Genomic DNA, 22335 nt, shown 5'->3' on the forward strand with positions numbered 1-22335 from the left:
TTTGAACCCTTTGCTTTCTGATTCTGTGTCTATCTTTCTATCCACTGTATTATGCTGCTTCTGATATACTTAAAGAAAAATGGAAAAAGATGATCTAACTGACTTCTGCCATCGAAGTTCATAAGGAAGCCACCTGTGGAACTTGCAGAGATAAACAGTGGCCTGAGCTGGAAGTCAAAAGGCTGGCAGGTCTAGGCACTGGCTCAATTTAGCAACATTTGCACTATTTGTCAGTTCCTGTGATTGTTCAATGAGGTGATGGCCGCCTAATTAATCTATGTCTCAGGGCTACTCCCGGGCTAGTCACCTATCAGAGAAGAGGCTTCTGCCCCATGACTACTAGATTTCTTGTTCCAGGTTAAACCCAGAGCAAGGGGAACCCTGGCCAGGAAAAATGGCCAGGTCTTTTGTGGTTCATCATTATAGCTGGCAAAAGGAAGACCGATTTAGACTCCCTTAAGGGGCCAGCCCAGGCACACCTATGAAGTAGGAAGAATAATAAAGATTCACATCATGCACTAACATTTGACAAGTTACAAAGTGCTTTATCCCCAATGGATAGGTGAAGAGCCTGAAGCCCAGAGGTGATAAGTAGCTCAATGTCACAGTCACTTGATTGAATTGGGTCTCAAGCCTACATTTTATGGTTCTAAGTGTATCCAAGCTGGCTCAGAAGTTGTTTTAAGTGTCTTTCTGTTCCTTTTTTTGGGGGAGAGGTACTTTCCAGACTTGAAAAATTTACCTGTCCCATGTTTCATTGTCTTGTCCTTGCCTACTGACTGTCCAGTTTTTTGTTTATTTGTTTTGTTTTTGTTTTTTGCTTTTTGGTGAGGCAACTGGGGTTAAGTGACTTGCCCAGGGTCACACAACTAGAAAGTGCCACGTGTCTGAAGCTGAATTTGAACTCAGGTCCTCCTGAGTCCAAGGCCAGAGCTCTATCCACTGTGCCACCTAGCTGCCCCTGACTGTCTAGTTTTAATCTAATAAACTAACACAAGCTAAAGTTTTACTTCTACTTTGAATTCTGCCCCAAGATCAAACAGAGGAGTTGCCTGGGTTTGGGGTTAAGATGTTGTTGGGACCCATCCAAAGGCAGACAACCTTCTTCACAATCCTGGTCAGAGGCAGCCAGGTCCATCTGATTTTCAAGGGCTCCCCCACTGGTCAAGCTATCTTTGCTTCCATGGTCCCAGATTGGTGGGTTCTGGGGATCCCTCCCTCACTTTCTACTTTCTCAGATGAAGCTGTTGACATAGGAACTCAAGAGAAAATGGGAGTGCTGGTCATTCCTGTCCCTTCCATATGTGAACCTGTCACTTGTGGAATAGCAAAGTGTCTATAAACAACTGTTTTTGGAGAAGAGAATCTTATGCTAGGAAAGATGTGCAGGGGTGGTAATGGAGGTGGGAGTGGGGAAGGGTGGCAAGGCTGGGGAATAATTCTTTCCCTTTAGTAAGCAGGGGTAGAATATTAGATGCATCTTCTAATAACAGGTTCTTCCATTTCCTTAAAATGTCTTAAGCACCAAACCCTAAATAAAATCTGTCAACATTTCAGTCATTATCATTATTATTCTTGCCCACCTTGCTCCCAAGCTATAATAATAGCCTTGTAACTGTCTTGAGTCTCCTCCTTAAAATATGTCCTTCCTGAACTCTGCAGACAGACTTTTCCCTAAAAATGCGGCTTTATTTATGTCATTCTCCTATTCCAAAAAAAGGTTTAGTTCCCCATTGCCTATGAAATAAGACATAGGTATTAGCCTGGAATTCTAAGGCCTCCACAATCTGACCCCAATCTCCTTTCCAGTCTTATCTCCCATTCCATGAACCATCTCCTCCAGTGAAACTGGTTTATGACTGTTTGTCAAACAACACCCTGTATGTTCCTGTATCTTTTGCTTTTGCATTCCTCCCATCCAGCACACTCTCTTACCCCTCTCAATCTAAGGAGGCACTGTGATACAGTGGAAAGACATTGGGTTTGGAGTCAAAAGACCTAGGTTCAAATCATAACTGTCTCTTACTACCTGTGTGACTTTAGGCAAGTCAATTAACCTTTCTTAAAGAGGGTATTGGACTACATGGTGTCTCAGACTCCTTCAGCACTAAATATGATTTTATGAAAACCTTGACCATTTTTCAAGGCCCTGCTCAGATTTTAAAATTTTATTTTAAGTTTTAAAAATTTCATCTATTTATTTTTCTTTATTTTCCCCCTTAGCTTACAACGTTCATCAATTCCCCTAAGAATCTATAGTATGTAGAATCTGTAGGCATCTGTGACATAGTGGAGAGACCATCTGGAGTCAGACAGCTTGGGTTCAGATCACAGCTGCAACGCTTACTAGCTGCTGTGACTACGAGGGAGTAGCTTTCAGTTTTATGAGCCTCAGTTTCCTCATGTGTAAAATGAGGGTAATATACTACTAACTTACTTCGAAAAGAAGTCCTGACAACCAGATGAGACTGGATGTGTGCAAAGTATTATGTAAAATGTAGAGTACCACTTGCCATTACGATTACTGTTAGCATTCATTTGCCATTTATCTTGTGGTGCCTTATAGTAAGTTAGTTACCTTTTGAAATAGACTCAATTTGGGGCAGTTAGGTGGCACAGTGGATAGAGCACTGGTACTAAAATCAGGTAGGACCTGAGTTCAAATCTGGCCTCAGACCAAACACTTAACACTTACTAGCTGTGTGACCCTGGGCAAGTCACTTAACCCCAATTGCCTAAAAAGAAAAAATTAAAATAAAAAAAGATAGACTCAATTCAATTTAACTCAATTCAACAAAATTTATTTTGCTACTAGCAAGACCCAACTACCAGGTAAGTGATAGAGTGCTGAGTTTAAGACCAGGGATTGTAGTTGTTGCTGAATCATTTTTCAATCACGTCTGACTCTTCATGACCTATTTGGGGTTTTCTTAGCAGAGATACTGGAACAGTTTGCCATTTCCTTATCCAGCTCATTTTATAGGTGAGGAAAGTGAGGTAAATAGAGTTAGATGACTTATCTAGGGTCACACAGTTAGTAAATGTCTGAGATCACATTTGAGGAACACATTTGAAGGTGTTCTATCCACTTCACCACCTCGCTGCCCCAGGGTTAATGAGTAGGGAATGTCGAGGAGTGAAATTCTACAATATCTTTGAAGTGCTCAACCCGACCCTCTTTGGTCCATGTCCACTCCTTTGGTTGTATTAGTAACATTCTGCCAAGTACTTTCTTACCCAAGTCAGCTCAGAGGAACTGGAACATAATTTTTACCCCATCCCATGTGTGGTACTTACCTACATCAGCCCCACTTAGTGTCCTCCCGAGTGGCCAGGGCCTCAAGTCGATTTTCTTCCCATTGATGGCTAATGACTGAACACAGCCCTTAAAGCCACGATTTGTTCCAGTCGCTCTGACCAGCCAATAGGCACTGGGAGCCCCACCCAGGTAGAAAGGGGTCCGGAAAGTAATTTTACTGTACTGGCCCTTTAAAAAGGAGAAACAAACAATGAATACACACAAAAGACTTTAAAAGGAAGAATATGAATAGGTAAGAGATAGGCTTAATATTTTAACTTAGTGACAAATGAATTTTTAGGATTTTTTTTTTTACAATTTGAACCCCACATTATTGTATTGGCTATCATGGATAGTTCCTCACAGGGCGTGATTTCAGAAAAGTTCTCTTGAAGGTGGGCAGAGGAAAGGCAAGGTACCTCAGCGTTCTTAGGTTTTGTGTGATTGTACATGTATAACCTATATCAAATTGCTTGCTTTCTCAATGAGGGGAACATTAATGTTAAAAATTGTTTTTACACATAATTGGGAAATATTTTTTATAAAGTTAAAATAATAATAATAAAAAAAGATACTTCTGTGTTAAGAACAGTCGGGTGGTTGATGTAACCAACAGGGCACCAAAACACAAATGTTCTATTTCTAACTCACCTACTAATTTAATATCTCACATTTACACGGCCCTTTTAGCTCAACACATTATCTCATTAGAACCTCAGAACAACCCAGTGAGGTAGATAATATGTGTTATTATCCCCATTTTACAGATGGGGAAACTGAGGTTCAGAGGGGTGAAATAATTTGCCTGTAGTCACTCAGCTAGTAAGTATCAGACGTGGGGCTCAAGCTAAGGTCTTCTGACTCCCAATCCAGCCTTTCTTTCCACTACATCACACTGCCTCCCATTGTTATTCACCTTTCTTGTGCCTCTGTTTCTTCATCTGAAAAAGGGGGTAATACCAAATGAAATACCCACATATAACCTCATCCATCGCCTCCTACTGCCAAAGTTTCAAAGAACTCTGTGGCAATTAAACAGATTATGTTTTTAAATTCTAGAGTGGAAAAAATATGAATGCAAAGCATTTCTCAAACCAGGGAACCAAAGTCTTGTGCATTGTGGCACCATGGGGAAAACACTGGCCAGGAGTCAGGATATCCAGATTCTAGTCCTGGCTCCATCACTACCTGGGTGACATTGGGAAAGTCACTTCTCTCTCCTAGTCTTTAGGTTTCTCATCAGTAAATAAGAGAGTTGGACTAAGAGAGCGTTTAGGTTTTCCAGCTCTGATATTCTTTGGCTCTACAGTTCTACATAACAAAAATTCAATTTGGATTAGTTATTTTTGAATTTCAGTCCAAACAACGTGCAGTGTTTTCAATGGGACAAGACAAAGAGGTCCTTGAAGGATGTTCTCATTCCTGTAAAAACTCATTAATCCGGAATTTTTTCTTGAAGGAGAGTGGAAAGGTGTTCTGTAGGAATTGCAAAAAGTTCAATTTGCGGAAATTTAGCAAAGAAATATGTAGTTTATTCCTTGTAAACACATTCAATATTTATTTTATTTCATACTTTAATGAATAGGTAAGAATTCAGGAGAATGCAAGATCCTTGAAGGCAGAGACTGCCTCACTTTCATGTATACATCCTCAGCTCCTTCCTTCAAGCCTCCATATTGATTGATTTCTAATTAGTACATTGTGTGCTTCAGGTTGTTACTCAAGAAGCCTTAAAATGTGATTGGAGTCTCTTTTCCTTTCTCTAAGTGGGACCACTATTCCCCAGCCCTACAGGTTTTATACTGTTTGGTTAGCAAGCTTGTTCTTTTTCACGGCTTGCACAACAGTGAACTTCAGTCAACATATAAAAAATGAACACAGTCGTCACCAAGGATTCTCATTAAAGCCCTTACATGATTTCCTGAGACAAATCCTGACTTCTCCTTCCTGTCATTGCTTATGTCACTTTAAACTCTGGCCTTATGTCTGCCTGATCTCATAGGAGCCACAGTCTGAATTATTGTGAGCTCAGAAGCAGTGGGATCTGAATCAAGGAGGTTGTAGTCTTATCTACCCTTGTTTTCCTTAAATCTTCAAGGAATGAGCTCTCATGTATTATGTCCTCCCAGTGGGTGAGGGCAAAGATGGACATAAGGAGAAAGGAAGTGAATGTCACAGATACACAGAGGCATCCTTGCCACATTTCCCCTCTGAGAGCTCAGATACCTGCCTGGTTATAATTGCAGGTTAGGTTCCCTGGGCAGTTTGCTAACCTAAACTATGTGTTCCAGACCAGAAACTAAAATTATCTAGTGCATGACAGAAATGGGAATGGTAAGGTGAGTCACTTTATAGTCCAACACTAAAAATATTTCACCACTTCCTACTGACGTGGTCTAAAAACCTTAGATAAACGGCTTATTCTCAAACACTGAACCAAGTGACCTTTGCAGAGTTCTTTTCTTTAATCAAAAGACTGTGATATGTTGGTGCTTTTTGGTTTGATAATAGTAATGGGCTCAATTCTTCTGGTACTGGCCTTCTTCCACCATTCCTAACTTTAAAGTCACAGTACTAAGAGAATACGGCTTTCTGTGCATATGTCAGCAAATATATGTGTGTACAAAGATGATACCTTAGTAGCTGTGAAGAGAGACTGTTTCATTTATTGTGTCCCTATCCTCAGTCCCCAAGGGCAGCTAGATGGCACAGTGGATAAATTGGCAGGCCTGAGTTCAGGATGACACATCTTTGTGAGTTCAAATCTGGCCTCAGACACTAGCTGTGTCACCCTGGGTAAGTCATTCAACCCTATTTGCCTCAGTTTCCTCATCTGTAAAATGAACTGGAGAAGGAAATGGCTGGTATCTTTGCTAAGAAAACCCCAAATGGGGCCACAAAGAGTTGAACATGACTGAAACAACTGAACAATAATAACAAAAACAACAGCGTGCTATTTCAAAGAACAGAACTAAAACCACTTTTAAAGAGATAGATTTTAGCTTGGTATTAAGAAGAACTTCTTGATTATTTTTGGATATGGACCTATGATTTTGTCAGTGTGGATATCTAGCTCAACTGACTCAAATGTATATCTTAGAGAGGGACACTAAGAAATCACTAATTTACTGACGGTCACACTGCTAGTGTGTGTATGAGGCAGAAATCTTCTCTAAGGCCATCCTAGCTATGCACTGCACCATGCTGCCTGTATTTCAAAAAATTAAGGCTACATCAAAATGGGAATGAGCTACCTCATGAAGTAGTGAGTTTCCCTGCCACTGGGCAAAGTTTCAGCTGGAGTCTGAATGACCACTTGCTGGGGATATGGTAGAAATTTCCTCCATGAGGTGTGGGTTGAGCCTGTGTGGTCCCTTCCTTATCTAGAATTCTATGATCTGCAAACAATGGGCTAGTGTGGGAGAGAACATACAGAAATGAAAAACTCACCTGAGACTGGCCTGTCGCTGGGGTGCCATTGTTCACCTGCAGTAGCCCATTCAGTCCATCCCTGTAGATGTTGACAGTGTGCCAGCTGCCTAGTTTTATTTTGCTTTCACTCATAATGATGGCCACCCCAGTTCCACAATTAAATCTGTAGAGAAGGAGGAGAGGGAGAAAGTGCTTGTCAAATAGTCTCATTTCTTCTCTTGCCAGAAGGAACTCTCTTGGTATTCAGAACGAATCTATTCAGAGGTACATTTGAGATCTAAAATAAAACAAAACAAAACAAAAACCAACCACCCCACCCTACTGACAGCTAGGTGGCACAGTAGATAAAGCTGTGGGCCTGGAGTTAGGAAGACCTGAGTTCAAATCTGGCCTTAGAAACTTAACATCTGTATAACTATGGCCAAGTCACTTGACCTCTGTTTGTCTCTGCGTTCTCATTTGTAAAATGAGGATAATAATAATACCTAACCTTCTAGGGTTGTTGTGAGGATCAAATGAGATCATATTGTAAAGTCCTTAGCATAGTACCTGGTATATGTAGGTGCTATATAAATGTTTATTATTATTATTTGATCTAAATCTGGCCGACTTGACTGAGTCAAAATAGCTTTTACATTGAAAACTTTGTTCTTTTCACAGGAAAAAAAAAAGCCTGAGCAATTATACCCCTTACCTCCACACAATGCATTGCAGAGATTGTCAACTGCCTGAAATGGACTGAAGGAGCAGATTTTTAGAATGTGAGTCACGCCTATCCCAGTCATTTCTCTAAGGACTCTTCTAGCTCCCAAGTGGCAGGCTAGATGGTAATTAATAAAAATGTGAAAACCAAGCCTTTGAGTTCTGATTGGCAAAGTTGTCAAAACAGCTGCTTGTGCCCAACTGCATGAAATATGCAATCCATTTTTTCCATAGCAGGATCCCACTGAGGGATGAATTTGGGGCAGGCAGGAACACTCGTGGGGTAAAGTGTTCTCTTTGTCTTAAATTGGCACACCTATGTACTTTCTCTCCATCTATTATTCTTTTGGTCCAAAGGACCCCTAACTTGCCAGTCAAGATCTGTCAGGCAAACTACAAGCCTTACCTGGTCAGTCTCACCTATGATTACCACTGGTTCCCTCACCCAGAGACTCTTAGGGATTTTCACTGGGAAAGAAGAGTGCGTAACCAATAGCCACTCCAACAGGAATTTGCAATATCAGTAGCTTCCCCCATAAAACTTCCCCTAAATCCAGCTCCTATTAGGAAAAAGCCAAAGGTCCCAATTCTAGCCCAACTAGGATGGGTATGACTCTTTCCCAGCATCCACCCAAACTACCTTGACACTAAAAGGCATAACTTTTTTGAATGATTCTTAAACTGCAGCAACCTACAATCTCCTTAGGATATTCTATTGCACCTTCATATCCCTTTTACTCTCCAGCCAAGAAAATCCCAGATCAGCTCAGAGTTGTCACACTGGGATTTGGCTTACAGAAAAGAGTTCAGGACTGGAGGAACAAGCTGAAACAGAACTTCCCAGGAATATGGGGGATCAATTTCTGTGACTCCCCTTGTGATTCTTTCATGATGTATTAGGAAGCTAAAAGGACTCCATTTCAGAAAATGCTGGGAAGTGCTGTCTCTGTCTTCTACCACCCATATCTGAATAAAGCCCACCTTCAAAACACTTCCTCAATATGCTCAGCCTCAGTTGACATAAGGAGCCAAAAACTGACCCTGGAGTTCTGATCATCATATAGTCCTAACGTTCTGTCCCAAGACTCCGTCTTTTAAATTTCAAGGGAGACCCCAGAAGTTCAATATACTGAGGTAGTGGTAATCATAGTTTCAACTGTTCATGGTTTATAAACTTTGATTACATAATCTTTTAACTTTCATCTCTGAAGACTGAAGAGTTCTCTTAGATCAACACATTTATTTGATGCATCTTTTTGAAGGTAAACCGAGGTTCAGAGAAATGAATTGTCTAAGGCCACTCTAAGAATCCTGGGACAGTTACCACCCCCAGTTCTCCCATTTTTCCTTGTGGGGTGGTGATACAAGTAAGTTCATGACATAACATTTCACTTCTTCCACATTTCCTGCAATGACCTTCAAGTACACATGCTAGTTAAATTTTTTTTTTTTTTTTGCCAGCTGGCCAAACAAACTGACTAGAACTTACACTGGAAAAGAAATAATTTTTGTCAGGTGTTACCTGAACTGGAGAGAATGCCGAATGATTGCCAATGACATAAAATCTCCCCTTCCATGTTCATTTTCTCCACAATACAGCAGTAAGCCATCTTCCGTTTCTGCCTGTTATTGTCAGAACAAAAGCCATGTGAAGAATGAGTACTTCTTCTCCAAGAAATCCCCATCTGGAAGTTTTTCGACATCAGGAATCCTTAAACATTCTCCTATTCTATGATGTTACAAAGGGGCAAATGTGTGAATGCAAGTAGGGGTTAAAGTTTTGTGGATCTATGAGAGAAGGAGGGCTTTGCTGTTTTTAGATGTTCTCTTTATTGTCTTTGCTTGATCTGAGGTTAGGGCTTGGAGAAAAGTCGTCTGTGCAAAGCAGCAAGCACAGGTAAGATCCATCTCAAGCTTAACAAACTCAAGTTTCATAAAAGGTCATTCATTTAGAAAAATAAATCTTTTCATTGAGCTGCTACATAACTCCATAGCATGACATTCTATAGGCTGGCTTCCTGCCTCCAGGTAAATAGGAAGGAGAATGAAACAAGATAACAGAACAGTTTTGACAGGGATAGGGTTGGTCAATCTTATTATAGTTAATACCTTGGCTAGAGCCATCATTTTCAACAGAGATTTCAAAGGAAAATGCTTTCCCTTCATCAAACCCTACCCAAGAGATTTCCTTCAACTCTATACTTACTTGATTTGATTCATTTAGTAACATACATAATAGTGAAGACAGACATTCTGTGCCCTGGAAAAGACTTGGATTGTATAGCACAATTATATCTTTCTTACCCTAAATTGAAGGGTGATTTGAAATGCTTGATAAGAGTTCTTTAGTGGTTCCAAGGTTAAGTAGGAGTGGCCAAAGAACTGAGGATATTGGATGAAAATATCTGAAAAGGAAAGAGAAAAGAATTCCATTTTCTCATTTCCCAAGAGCAGAAATTGATACATATATTTAACTTGAAATACCCTTGGGTGAATATTAAAGATGGAGAATCCCTTATATTATCATCAGAATTAGTTGACAATCTGTTAAGCCCGATGGTCTGTCCTTTCATCGATGTGCTCAGTTACTCCTTTTATTCTAGGCTAATGTGATTTTATGGTTCTGTGATTAGGGATGGAAATTGGGTGTCTAGAGATGGTGAATTTCCTGACAATGTAATGATAGTTTTAAAGAGTGATCTCCTTTTCCTTGACTGCACGTTTGATTAGGAAATCCCCTTTTTTGTAATACAAATTTCACCAGTAATGTGCACCCCAGAACTAATACTGCAATCCACCCCTCAACTTTCCTCTCCCTCAAACAATGATCTGTAAGTTAATCTCTGATTCCCTTCAATGCTAAAATGATTTAGCTTGTGTACAAAAAACATGAGATTCTCTTGCATGATCAGCACCCAATAATAGCACCACATGTATATAGGACTCTGAAAGTCAGGTTGGCATAATGGATAGAGAATTGTCCTTGGAGTAAAGAAGACCTGAGTTCAAGTCCCATCTATGACACTATATGGCTCTGCATGAGTCACAACCTCTCATTGCTCCAGGTAACAAAGATTGTAAAGCACAAAGTAGGTACTAATTAGTATTGGTAGAGGGAGTTTCCTCACTGGAAATTTCCCATACCAATGAAATAACAGATACAGTCTGAAAAAACACAACAAATTAAACACAAAACTTTATGGTTACATCAACTTGATCTTATCTCCCACTAAGTTTACTAAGGGGTTAACTCACAGACCATCCACAGCTAGGGGTACACCTCTAGGAGTGGGCCCAGAAGAGAGGAACCTATGGAGAGTGGAATTGTTCTGGATTCCAATGGGATACCTCTATGTCTGACATCCTCTTCAATGTTGACTGAGCACCTCTGGGAGGGCTTACCTTCTGCACAATTCTCACCACCTTTGCCAAGGTTGCAGTGGCATCGAGAACCACCCAGGTTGTAGTCATTGACACAGAAGCTATTAGCTGAGCAGATAATTTCATCACAGGACATGTCAAAGAGCCTTGTCATTGCAGCCATGCCACTCTTCCTGTTTGCCTTTGCTGTGGTGGTATGGTGGACTGGTGTGGTAGTGATAGGGGAAACTGAGGTAGGTGGCATAAACCTTGAAAGATACTTTGGGTTAGATCTAGGAGGCATCTTGGTTTCCACAAAAAATTTCCTGTGGCTTCCTTTGATGGCAGGAAGTGGTTTGATCTAATGTAAGAGGAAAGATAAGAAGGAAACAGTCACATTATTGCTGTCATCATTATCAACATCATTACCATTATTGTTATAATTATTCCTATCCCCATATACATTACCCTCCTCATCACTCCCATCCTTATTCCCATTTAGATCACTGTCATCACCAAGAACTGTCCCTATTTTTATCCTTACAATCCCCATCACTATGACCAACATTTCTATCCCTATCATCCCTGAGGGAATGAACTGTTTGATTTTTGTCTTGGTGTCCCCAACACATCACACAATAGGTGCTTAACAAATGCTTGTTGATTGACTGATCGATCATCATCACCATCCCTATCCCAATCTGCATGCCAATCATCACCATCACCACCACTCCCTTACATTTGCATTTTCTTTTGTATCTATTTAGAGCATAATTCAATTGGTCTTGATATAACCCTACACAGTAGGTAGGGCAGGGATTATTATCCCTATTTAATAGAAATTGGGATACAAGGATGTTAAGTAACTGGTTCAAGATACACAGCTAATCAGTGGAAAAGCTAGAACTAAAGAGTTTTTTGGAAGCTAATTATTTCCCATTAAGAAGGGCCAAGTAGTGAGAGAATGAGTGTTTTCCCCCTCAATATAGCAGTTGAATTTTTAACATTCCACTTACTATGAAAGCTAAAAGTTCTTTCTTGTCTCCAGATTGTGAAGCCAGTGAACAAATGTCCCAGCATGGTTGGGGTTTGGCCTGGTAATGTTAATTTAAAAATACCTGGACTGGAATGTCCATAGAAAACGACAGTTTTCAAGACAAATTGGTCTATTTGAAATTTCAAGTTAAAGGTTCACAGTCCATTGACTAACTCACATGGTTTTACTAGAAAACAAAAACACATTCAGCTTTAAGAATGAAGACTTTTGTTACCTCTTCAATATAAATGTCAAAATCAGAGTCATCAATGTCAAATTCATTTTCATCGCTTCCTCTTGTGTCTGTGATATATCGTGGCTCAGAAGTCCCACTTCCTGCCTCTTCGGTACCTGAAAGAGCAAAGTCAGCATACCTTCCATCAATATATCCCTAGATGTTTATTATTCTCCATTTTTCCATCCTACTCCACCAGATAGAGAACTTAACTAATTTCTTCAAGATAGATTTAGGATGTTGAAGTGGCCAGAGTTTGCCATTCTTCCTTAAACACTCAATATACAAATCCACGTCAAGAATGAAAGCACACAATGACATAAACACACCTGACACAGAAAAAAGGATGTAGCCTTGTCCCTTCTGGCCAAAGCATTTGCATGAGCCTTGGCAGGATGTTAGAATCCTCAGAAAGGGAAGGGTGGTGATGGACAAAGCATTAAGTGTAATGAGATCATCGTTAAGAAGCAACATCTGGCCTTGACTTGGGGTAGGACATGGGTCACTGTGCAGCTTAGTTATTTTCTGTTTGTTTGTTTTTTGCTTAGACATCCCTTTCTCTAAAAAAGAAATAATACCTCAGCAGCCTTCAGGTCTGATATAGATCAAATGTAGGAAAGGTAACACTCAAGGAGTCAGGGGCTTCTAAAAATGGTGGCCTAAGGTTCTGACCCATTTCCTTGTATCAGACTTGAGGAGGCAGGTGACATGTCTACTCTAATAAAAGGCCAGTAAGAGGGCTGCGGTAGTAGCTACCAATCTATGGCAGAGAAGCAGTCCCTTCCATAGGCCTCATATTACTCATGTGTTAAAAACTGGGGGATAAGGGTGGGGTGGATATTGAACCAAATGATCTCTGCAGTCTCTTTCGGTTTTACATTTTAATAAGGATTTGGTAAGCAGTTTGTGGGCATATTGCTAACACAGTGGATGGAGTGCTAATGAAAATCAGGTCCACATTGTAATGGAAGTATTATCTACCAGCACTCTTCCTCCCCCCACAACATGGGTTAGGCTAGTTTTTCCCTAAAATGTGACAAAACTGTCCCTAGGACTTGATTGGCCAGGGCTCAAGCTGTACCTTTTTTGATGCAGCTTCCTGGAAGCCTCTGGACATACTGACATGGGACTTAGGGGTCATCTAATGCCAAAAAAAGGCCACTGACATGGGGTCAGAGCTTTTTAGACTTAGCATATATCCCAAGAATGTACAAGTCATTGAGTGCTCTGCCCTGCTGACCAGGCACACTGACATATTGGTGGGGGGTGCTCACCTACCTAAGGGAAGTACTGGAGTATCCTTGTCAAATATCCATTCTATGTTCTGGCTAAGCAAACTTCCTTTTGTTAATGTTGAATGAGTACTTCAATTCATAACATCAAACCTGAGCTAACAGGATGGTGGCTTAAATCAGGACTACCCCAATACACATTTTAATTTATTACCTGGTCATTTAGTATCCAGGGCGTGCCCAGTTTTGATTCTGGCTACACACTAAGATTCTAGCTTGATAATTGTAAAATGGTGGATAAAGGATTACAAAACATACATCTAAGCCTAGAAACAAGCTACCTCAGAGTATTAATTTATTAACTTATTTCATAAACAATTGCTAAGTGCTTTCTACGTATGAGACATCATACTAGGTTCCAGGAGAGTTAGAGAGGTAAATAAAATGAGGTATGACACCTAGCTTTAAGGAATTTAGCATTGAATATGAAAAATGGGGACTGTACACAAATAACTACATTACAAGACAAAATAAGATAACCACATAAGAGACATAAGACAGTTCTATAAAAGTTCTGAGGCAGGAGATGCCACTTCCAATTTGGGAGATCAAGGAAGTCATTGTGGAGGAGTAGACATTTGAGTTGGGCCTCGTAGTCTGGTTAGATTATAACAAATGAAGATAGGGAAGGACATTCCAGGCCTAAGGAATGGCTGATCAACCCATCAATAAGCACTTGTGAAGCAACTACTATGTGCCAGATTCTGGGGAAACAAATAGAATAAATGAAATAATCTTTATTTTCAGGGAGCTTAAAAGGCCCAGAGGTGGGAAATAACAAGATGTGTTTGTTCAAGAGACGTCTAGCTTGGTGAGATGATAGAGCAGGTGAAGGAGGACAATCTAAGATGAAGCCCAAAAGGCAGGTTGGAGACAGACTGCGGAGGGCCTTGAATCAGCAGCCCCGTCCATGAGTATCTCTGAGCAAAGCAAACTTCGCTAAGCAAAATACGACACAGGATGTGTAGAGCAGGATGAGAAAGGCAAACCAGAATGGAGGGGAGCACAGCATACCGGAAAGAGCATTAGAACTAGACCCAGACAGGCTGAGTCCCGGGTCTCCTAATCATATCTGTAACACTGCAAGATAGTTGGTTTCTCAAGGTCTCATATCGTTTATGTGTAAAAGCTGGGGGCTAGAGGATGCTTGAGGTTGGCCCAAATGATCTTTGGGGTCTCTTGGTTTTGTGATTCAATCAGGTCTCATGGGAATATTTGAGATGCAGTGGACAGAGCACTGGGCCTTGAGTCAGGAAGACATGAATTTGAATCTAGCCTTAAACACTTACTAGCTGTATGACCCTGTGCAATTCACTTAACTGCTGTCTGCCTCAGTTTCCTCAACTGTAAAATGGAGATAATAACAGCACTTACCTCACAAGGTTGTTGTGAGGATCAAATGAGATGGTATTTATTAAGCACTTAGCATAACAGTGTCTAGCACATAGTAGGTGCTTAGTATATGCTCGTTCTCTTTTCTTCCCTTCCCTTCCCTCTACCTGTCTGTATGTAAGGCTGAGCATAAATCACCTTCTTAAAAGGGAAGAAAGCCATAGACACAATAACAACAATAATGAAATTGAAAAGATCATTAAAGAGAAGCCAAACTCTGAGTAAATAAAACCAATAATGGTTCTGAGATAATAACAGATAACAAACCATATTTCCCTCTTCTGAGCAGAGAGGTGGAGGATGGTAGAGGCAGAATCGTACATACACTTTGAATTTGGATACTGTATTAGTTGTTTTTGCTGAAGTGTTTTTCTTTGTTGGGGGAAGGTTAAAATCTAGGAGATGCTTTGGGTGATGAGGGAAGAGAGATGGAGACATGCTATGAGGTAAAAAAAAAAAAGGCATCAATTAAGCTTTTTTTTTTTAAAGGAGGTAAGGCTTGGGACAGAAAGAAAAAGAATTAGCCAGTGAGTGGAAAATGTGCTGGCTTCCAAGCTCAGGAACATGTTGGCAGAGCAGAGGAGATTATTTTCACTTTCTCTACAGTAATTTCCAGCAGTTCTTTAAAGCCCCCAACTTCTGCCAGCTGTCAGGTCTAGCATACTGATGACTGGTTTTGCCAAGCCAGGTATCTGTACCACACCAGCCGCATGCTAGGTGTTTTCCCAAAGAGGGCTGCCAAAATCAGGTTCAACTCATCTTTATTGTTATTATGTTATTTTATTTTTATTATTGTTATTATTAGGTTATTGTTTTATTGTTATTATTAGAACCTATTTAAAGCATAGTTTCCCAATTGTCTAACTTTGGAGGAAAGAATCGATGTGACAAGAAAGAACTATAACAAAGATCTTAAATTCTTCACTGATCTTGAGTTCCTCCTAATTTCCAGCTTTCGGCTTCAATCCATTCTAGACACTACTGCCATATTAATCTTCTTAAAGCACCACTTTCATCATAGTATACTCTTTTAAAAGTATTTAATTTTTTTTTCCTTAATTACATGTAAAAACAATTTTTAACATTCATTTTTTTAAGATTTTGAGTTCCAAATTCTCTCCCTCCCTTCTCCCCTTCTTCCCCTCACTGAGATGGCAAGCAATTTGATATAGGTTATACATGCATCACGGTATACTCTCAACCATAAACCTTCAATGGCTCCCCATTGCCCATAGGATAGAGTCCAAACTCCTGACATTTAAAATTCTTCCCAATGTGGCCTCAACCTACTCTTCCAAATTTATTCCCATTACTTCTTTAGTACAACTCTGGCACTCTAGCCAAACTGGACTACTTGCTGGTCTATGCTTTCCAATATCAATTCCTACTCTTTAAAATACTCTTTCTCCTCATCTCTCTCATCTTTCTCCTATCTATTCATAGTCAACACATTCTTCAAGCTCTAGTTCATGTTTCAGACCATTAGCAACCTCTTCCCCTCTCTGAATTTCTAGCACTTATCTGGGTATATATCTCACGAGATGAACAACTGGGCAGGTAGGTGGCACAGTGGATAGAGTGCTGATCCTGGAGTCAGGAAGACTCCTCTTTGTGAGTTCAAATCCAGCCTCAGATACTTACTTAGCTATGACACCCTGGGCAAATCACTGAACCTTGTTTGCCTCAGTTTCCTCATCCTTAAAACAAGTTAGAGAAGGGAATGACAAACCACTCCAGCATCTTTTCCAGGAAAACCCCAAATTGGGGCATGAAGAATCAGACATGACTGAAAAACAACACAACAGATGAATGTTATACTTCCTCATGTGACAAATCTTATACTGTCCTGCAATGTTATATAACTTTTCATGTGTTTATATTTTGTCAGCCCAAATGCCATTGTTCTCTGACTTGGCCTGGTGTAGTTTCCCTTGTGCACTTGGGGACCCAGCCTGAGGTTATACTAAGAACCCTCTTTATGTAGGCATGATAGACTTCATTCCCCCAAAGATATTCTCATCACACTATGCCCATTCTACTTTGGAGCTCTTCTTTCTTTGCCCAATTTAGGACCAAAAATAGTCAGAGCTGGGGGGTGGGAGTGGGATAGAGTGTTAAAGGCCATTAAGTCCACCATGTCCTAAATTATACAGAAGAAGAAACTGAGGCCCAGAGAGGTTAAGTAGTTTGGTGTTTGTACAACTGGTACTGGAATTTACACCTTCTGATTTCAAAGCCACTTCCGAGTGTCTTTCCATCACACTATATTGTGTTAAGGTTTCAGGCAACCAGTTTTTATTCCCCACACTACTGAAAAAAAAAATGAGCTAGAGAAGGAAATGGTAAACCACTCTACTTTCTTTGCCAAAAAAATCCAAATGCGATCACAAAGAATGAGACATAACTGAGACGAAACAAAAACAGTGCAACTTCCTCCTGGACAGGTAGGTGGTGCAGTGCATAGACCACCGGACCTAGAATCAAGATGACCTGAGTTCAAATCCAGCCTCAGACATTTATAAGCTGTGTGATCCCAGGCAAGTCAATTTGCCTCAGTTTCCTCATCTGTAAGATGAGCTGGAGAAAGAAATGGCAAATCACTCCAGTATCTTTGCCAAGAAAATCCCAAATGACATCACAAAGAGTTGGACACAACTGAAACAACTGACAACAAAGAAAATCTCTAATTTCCCCCTTTTCCTCTTCTAGCTCTATGCCATTACTTCTTCCATCTCATATGCCTGGAATGGACTCTTTCCTCACCCTCACCACCCTACCCCAAAGCTCCATTTTTTAAAGGTCATATTTTCATACATCAGGGCCCAATTCAGGCATCACTTCCTCCATGAAGCCTTCTCTGATACACCAGTTAAAAGAGATGACTCCTTCCTGACATTTTTCATAGTTCTTTGCCTCAATTTATCCTTTGCACTTATACTCTCTTCTATATCACAGCTTTTTGGCAGAGCCCTCCCCTCATTAGAATGAAAATTCTTTGAGATCAGAGCCTATGTCATATCTATATTTGTGTCTCCATTGCCTAAGGGAAAAAAAAAAGCATATTATAGGAAGCTAATCAATGTTTGTTGAATGGAACTGAACAGAAAATGGAATACTCTTGACAGCTGCTTAAGGTTGAATCAGCCAGACTCATGAGTACTACACACAACAGTCACTCTGCCTACAACAGCCAAAGGTGTGGGGGACTCAGGCTGAAGAACAATCCAGCACAACAGACACAGAGGGACAAGTTATGGAAGGGACAATGACCATCAGCAGAGAAATCCCCTTGCTGCTGTCCCTTCCCCATGTGGGTGGCTACTGTCTTTGATTTGCACTGACTGGGGCACTCAAGCAGAAGGGCTTCCCCCTAATTTAGGTGGCCAGAATAGTCATCCAACATTGCCCCAAACAATCTCATTTTTTCTCTTTCTTTAAAAAGTGCAGCTCTCTGCCCAAAGGGTGTACCCTTTGACCCAGCAATAGCACTTCTAGGTCTGTATCCCAAAGAGATCATAAAAACGGGAAATAGAACCACATGTACAAAAATATTTATAGCAGCTCTTTTTGTGGTGGCCAAGAATTGGGAATTGAGGGGATGTCCATCAATTGGGGAATGGCTGAACAAGCTGTGGTATATGAATGTAATGAATACTACTGTGCAATAAGAAATGATCAACAGGTAAATTTCAGAAAAACCTGGAAAGACTTGTATGCACTGATCCAGAGTGAAATGAGCAGAACCAAGAAAATATTGCATACAGTAACAGTCACATCGTGCAATGACTGACTTTGATAGACTTAGCTCTGCTCAGTAATGCAAGGATCTAAGACAACTCCAAAAGACTCATGATGGAAAATGCTATCCACATCCAAAGAACTTTGGAGTCTGAATGCAGATGAAAGCATACTATTTGCTCTCCTTTTTTTCGTTCTTTTGTTTTGTTTCTTCTTTCTTGTGGTTCCTCCCATTAATTCTAATTCTTTACAACATGACTAATGTGAAAATACGTTTAATATGAATGTATAAGGAGAACCTGTATCAGATTGCATGCTGTCTTGGGGAGGGGAGAAGAGAGGAAAGTGGAGAATTTAAAACTCAAAATCTTAAGGAAGTGAATTTTGAAAACTAAAATTAAATAAATTAATTATGGAAAATAGATTTAAAAAAGCAAAGTATAGCTCTCTGATTTCATTGCTCCAACAAACTCTGGATAAGGAGATTTTCTTTACCAAAGCAGATCAATCATTGTTCTGCAACTTATAGTCTTAGAACACTGTCTGGGAGCACTGTGGACAAGCTGAACTGGAGCCAGCTTAGACTGACTCCCAAGAATCAATTGTGAAATTTTCACTATCATTATTTACACTTGGAAATTGGCAAATGTTACAAATCAGGGTCAGATTGGTTTTTTTTTTTTTGATTTTCTAAACTTATGAAAGTAATGGAAAAATGTTAATAATACAGATTAAACTTAAAAGTGTGTCATGTCTACTAGTTTTGTATCCCAAAGAAATCAAAGAAAAAGGAAAGGGATCCCTATTTGTACTAAAGTATTTATAGAAGCCCTTTTTATGGTGGCAAAGAATTGAAAGTTGAGGGGATGCCCAACAATTGGAGAATGGATGACAAGTTGTCATATATGATTATGATGGAAAATTTGTGCTATTAGAAATGATGAGGGGGATGGTTTCAGAAAAATACAGGAAGACTTATATAAACGGATGCAAAGTGCAGTGAGCAGAACCAGGAGAACATTGTACACATAGATAGCAATATTGTACAATGATCAATTCTACTTAGCTACTCTAATCAATTCAATGAACCAAGACAATTCCAAGGACTCATGATGAAAACATGTTATCTACATCCAGAGAAAGAACTGACAAACTTTGAGTGCAGATGGAAAACATACTTTTTAAACTTCATTTTTCTTCCTTTTTTTTGTAAGATAGCCAATATGAAAAATAAGTTTTACATGACTTCACATGTATAATTGATATCATATTGTATGCCTTCTCAATGAGTGGGGGAGGCTGGAGGGAGGGAAATAATTTGGAACTCAAAATTAAGAAAAAAAAAGAATGTTAAAATAAAGTATGTAAGAAAAAATGTATGTCTTGTGTATTTTTTTTCCAGAGAACCAGTTGTTAAACTTTTACCAACACCCTCTTGATTAAAGGGTAAGTGGCTTGCCTGAGGTCATACAGCCAGTCTTGTTATGCTGTCTTTCACAATAATATCATTAACCCAAACCTGTATTATCATGATTAAATAATACAGCATCCAATTTCTGTACACATTTTCAGCTTTTGTAGTGTTAATTTGGCCAAGTAGGGACAAAGCTCCCATTCATAACATTGTTCCTTGGAACTGTGTCATCTATATCAGGGGTCAGCAAACCAGTGGCCAAATTCTGCCCACTGCCTGTTTTCATATGCCTACCTCTGCTCTCTATCACTGTTTTGCCTAAACTGGCATTTTCATGGAACCAATTAATGGTTTTAGGCAGGATATGCCTACAGCCTAATCTTCCTATAACTATAATCAGGAGTGAAATTTTTTTTTTCAAGAAAAAAAAGATTTATAGCAGAGGTTTCTGGTCTTCTTAAAATTCCTTGTTTTGTGTGTTTTGTTTCATCATAATTCTTTTTTTTAATAAACTTTTATTTATCTCTTTTTCACCTGAGTCAGGAAGACTCATCTTTGTGAGTTCAAATCTGGCCTCAGACATTTACTAGCTATGTGACTCTGAGCAAGTCACTTAACCCTGTTTGCCTCAGTTTCCTCATCTGTAAAATGTGCTGGAGAAAGAAATGGCAAACCAGTACGGTATCTTTACCAAGAAAACCCCAAATGGGATCACAAAGAGTTGGACACAACTGAAAATGACTGAACATTTTTACATCACCAGAATTTCTCTCATTCTTTCCACTGCCCCCTCCCAGGGACCCACCTCATATAACAAATATTTTTAAAGAAAAAAAAAAGAAAAAGAGGAAATAAAAAATATTGGTAAAATTAATCAATATATTGAAAAAGTCTGAAAATATATCCATCAATTACTATCCCTCATTCTCACTGCATAAGATTCACATCTTTTTTTGTGTTCATATTTTTTTGACATCCTTCATTCTACTTCTTCATGATTCCTTGTATGTAACGCAGTGTAGCCTGATCAGCTCATCTTGTGCATTTTCATTGCTCTCTGACAGATACTCAATTTCCATTTGTTCAGATTATTGTATGTGGTTGGATTGACAACCTGTGCAGAGCTCATCTGCTGTATGGGACTTGGTGTCAGAGGTCTGGCTGTAAGTCCCCTTTTTAACATTTCCTGGCTATGTGACTCTGGGAACTTGCCACTTAGTCTCTCTGGGCCTTTGTTTCCTCATCTACAGAGCTGCAGAGCTCCTTTGCACGTGTGCACACACACAAATACATGAGCCACACACGACGCATGCACGTAACTGAAAAGAGAAGAGAAGAATGGGAGAACAGGATAGAGTGCCTTGATGAAATTCCAGTGCTCTTTAATGATCCCAAACTTTGTCCTGAAACAAAGAACCACATTTTTTATACCTCTACTCTCTTTAGAGTAGCTAGGGGGCACAGTGGATAGAATGCTGAACCTGGAGTTCAAATGTAGCCTCAGACACTAGCTGTGTGACACTGGGCAAGTCACTTAACCCAATTTGCCTCATTCTCCTCCTCTGTCAAATAAGTAGGAGAAGGAAATGGCAAACCACTCTAGTATCTTTGACAAGAATAAAGTAGAATAAAGGACGTGACTGAAATGACTGAATAACAACAACAACAACACTTTCTAGGTGGTGCAGAGGCATAAAACTAACGCACTAAGGAGTGTCTTGGGCTGCTTGTGGCCTGGGGGCCTCATACTTGACACCTGTAATCTAGTCCAATACTCTCATTTTACAGAACAAGAAAGAGGCTCAGAGAGTCAGTGAGTCGCCTAGCATTTATTAAGGGCCTACTATGTGCCAGTCACTGTGCTAAATGCTGGGAATACAAAGAAAGGCAAAAGGCAATCTCTGATCTCAAGAAGCTCACAATCTAACAGGGAGACAACATGCAAACTACTGTGTAAGGGCAGCTAGATGGCGTAATGGATAAAGCTCCCGCCTTGGAGTCAGGAGGACCTGAGTTCAAATCTGGCCTCAGACACTTGACACTTAGCTATGTGACCCTGGGCAAGTCATCTAACCCTGATTGCCTCACAAAAAAAAAGAAAAAAAAAGAAAGAAAAAAAATTATAAAACATGGGGCAGCTAGGTGGCACAGTGGATAGAAGGCCAGATAGAGCACCAGCCCTGAAGTCAGGAGGACCTGAGTTCTAATCCAGCCTCAGACCAAACACTTGACACTTACTGGCTGTGTGACCCTGGGCAAGTCACTTAACCCCAATTGCCTAATAAAAACACAAAAAAACTACTGTATATTATAAATACAGGATAACCTGGAGATAATCAACTGAGGGAAGGTGGTAGTATTAAGAGGGCTAGGGAAAGGCTTCCTGTAGAAGGTGGGAGTTTAGCTGAGACTTGAAGGAGGTCAGGGAAGCTAGGA

General features: G+C 40.0%; 1 protein-coding gene across 1 annotated transcript in view; it reads right to left on the reverse strand.

The window, feature by feature from the left end:
• The window catches only part of EGFLAM (EGF like, fibronectin type III and laminin G domains), a 252235-nt gene that overhangs the window by 58492 nt on the left and 171408 nt on the right, over window positions 1–22335 (reverse strand). Inside the window, exons 8-13 of the mRNA XM_027863469.1 lie at window positions 12064–12179; window positions 10835–11153; window positions 9737–9837; window positions 8955–9055; window positions 6749–6893; window positions 3298–3487 (exon numbers count right to left, since the gene is read on the reverse strand). Coding sequence (XP_027719270.1) covers window positions 3298–3487; window positions 6749–6893; window positions 8955–9055; window positions 9737–9837; window positions 10835–11153; window positions 12064–12179 — 972 coding nt within the window. The remainder of the gene's footprint in view (window positions 1–3297; window positions 3488–6748; window positions 6894–8954; window positions 9056–9736; window positions 9838–10834; window positions 11154–12063; window positions 12180–22335) is intronic.

This window comes from Vombatus ursinus, unplaced genomic scaffold, assembly GCF_900497805.2.
Source record: "Vombatus ursinus unplaced genomic scaffold, bare-nosed wombat genome assembly UNPS02014772.1, whole genome shotgun sequence".
Classification (NCBI taxonomy): domain Eukaryota; kingdom Metazoa; phylum Chordata; class Mammalia; order Diprotodontia; family Vombatidae; genus Vombatus; species Vombatus ursinus.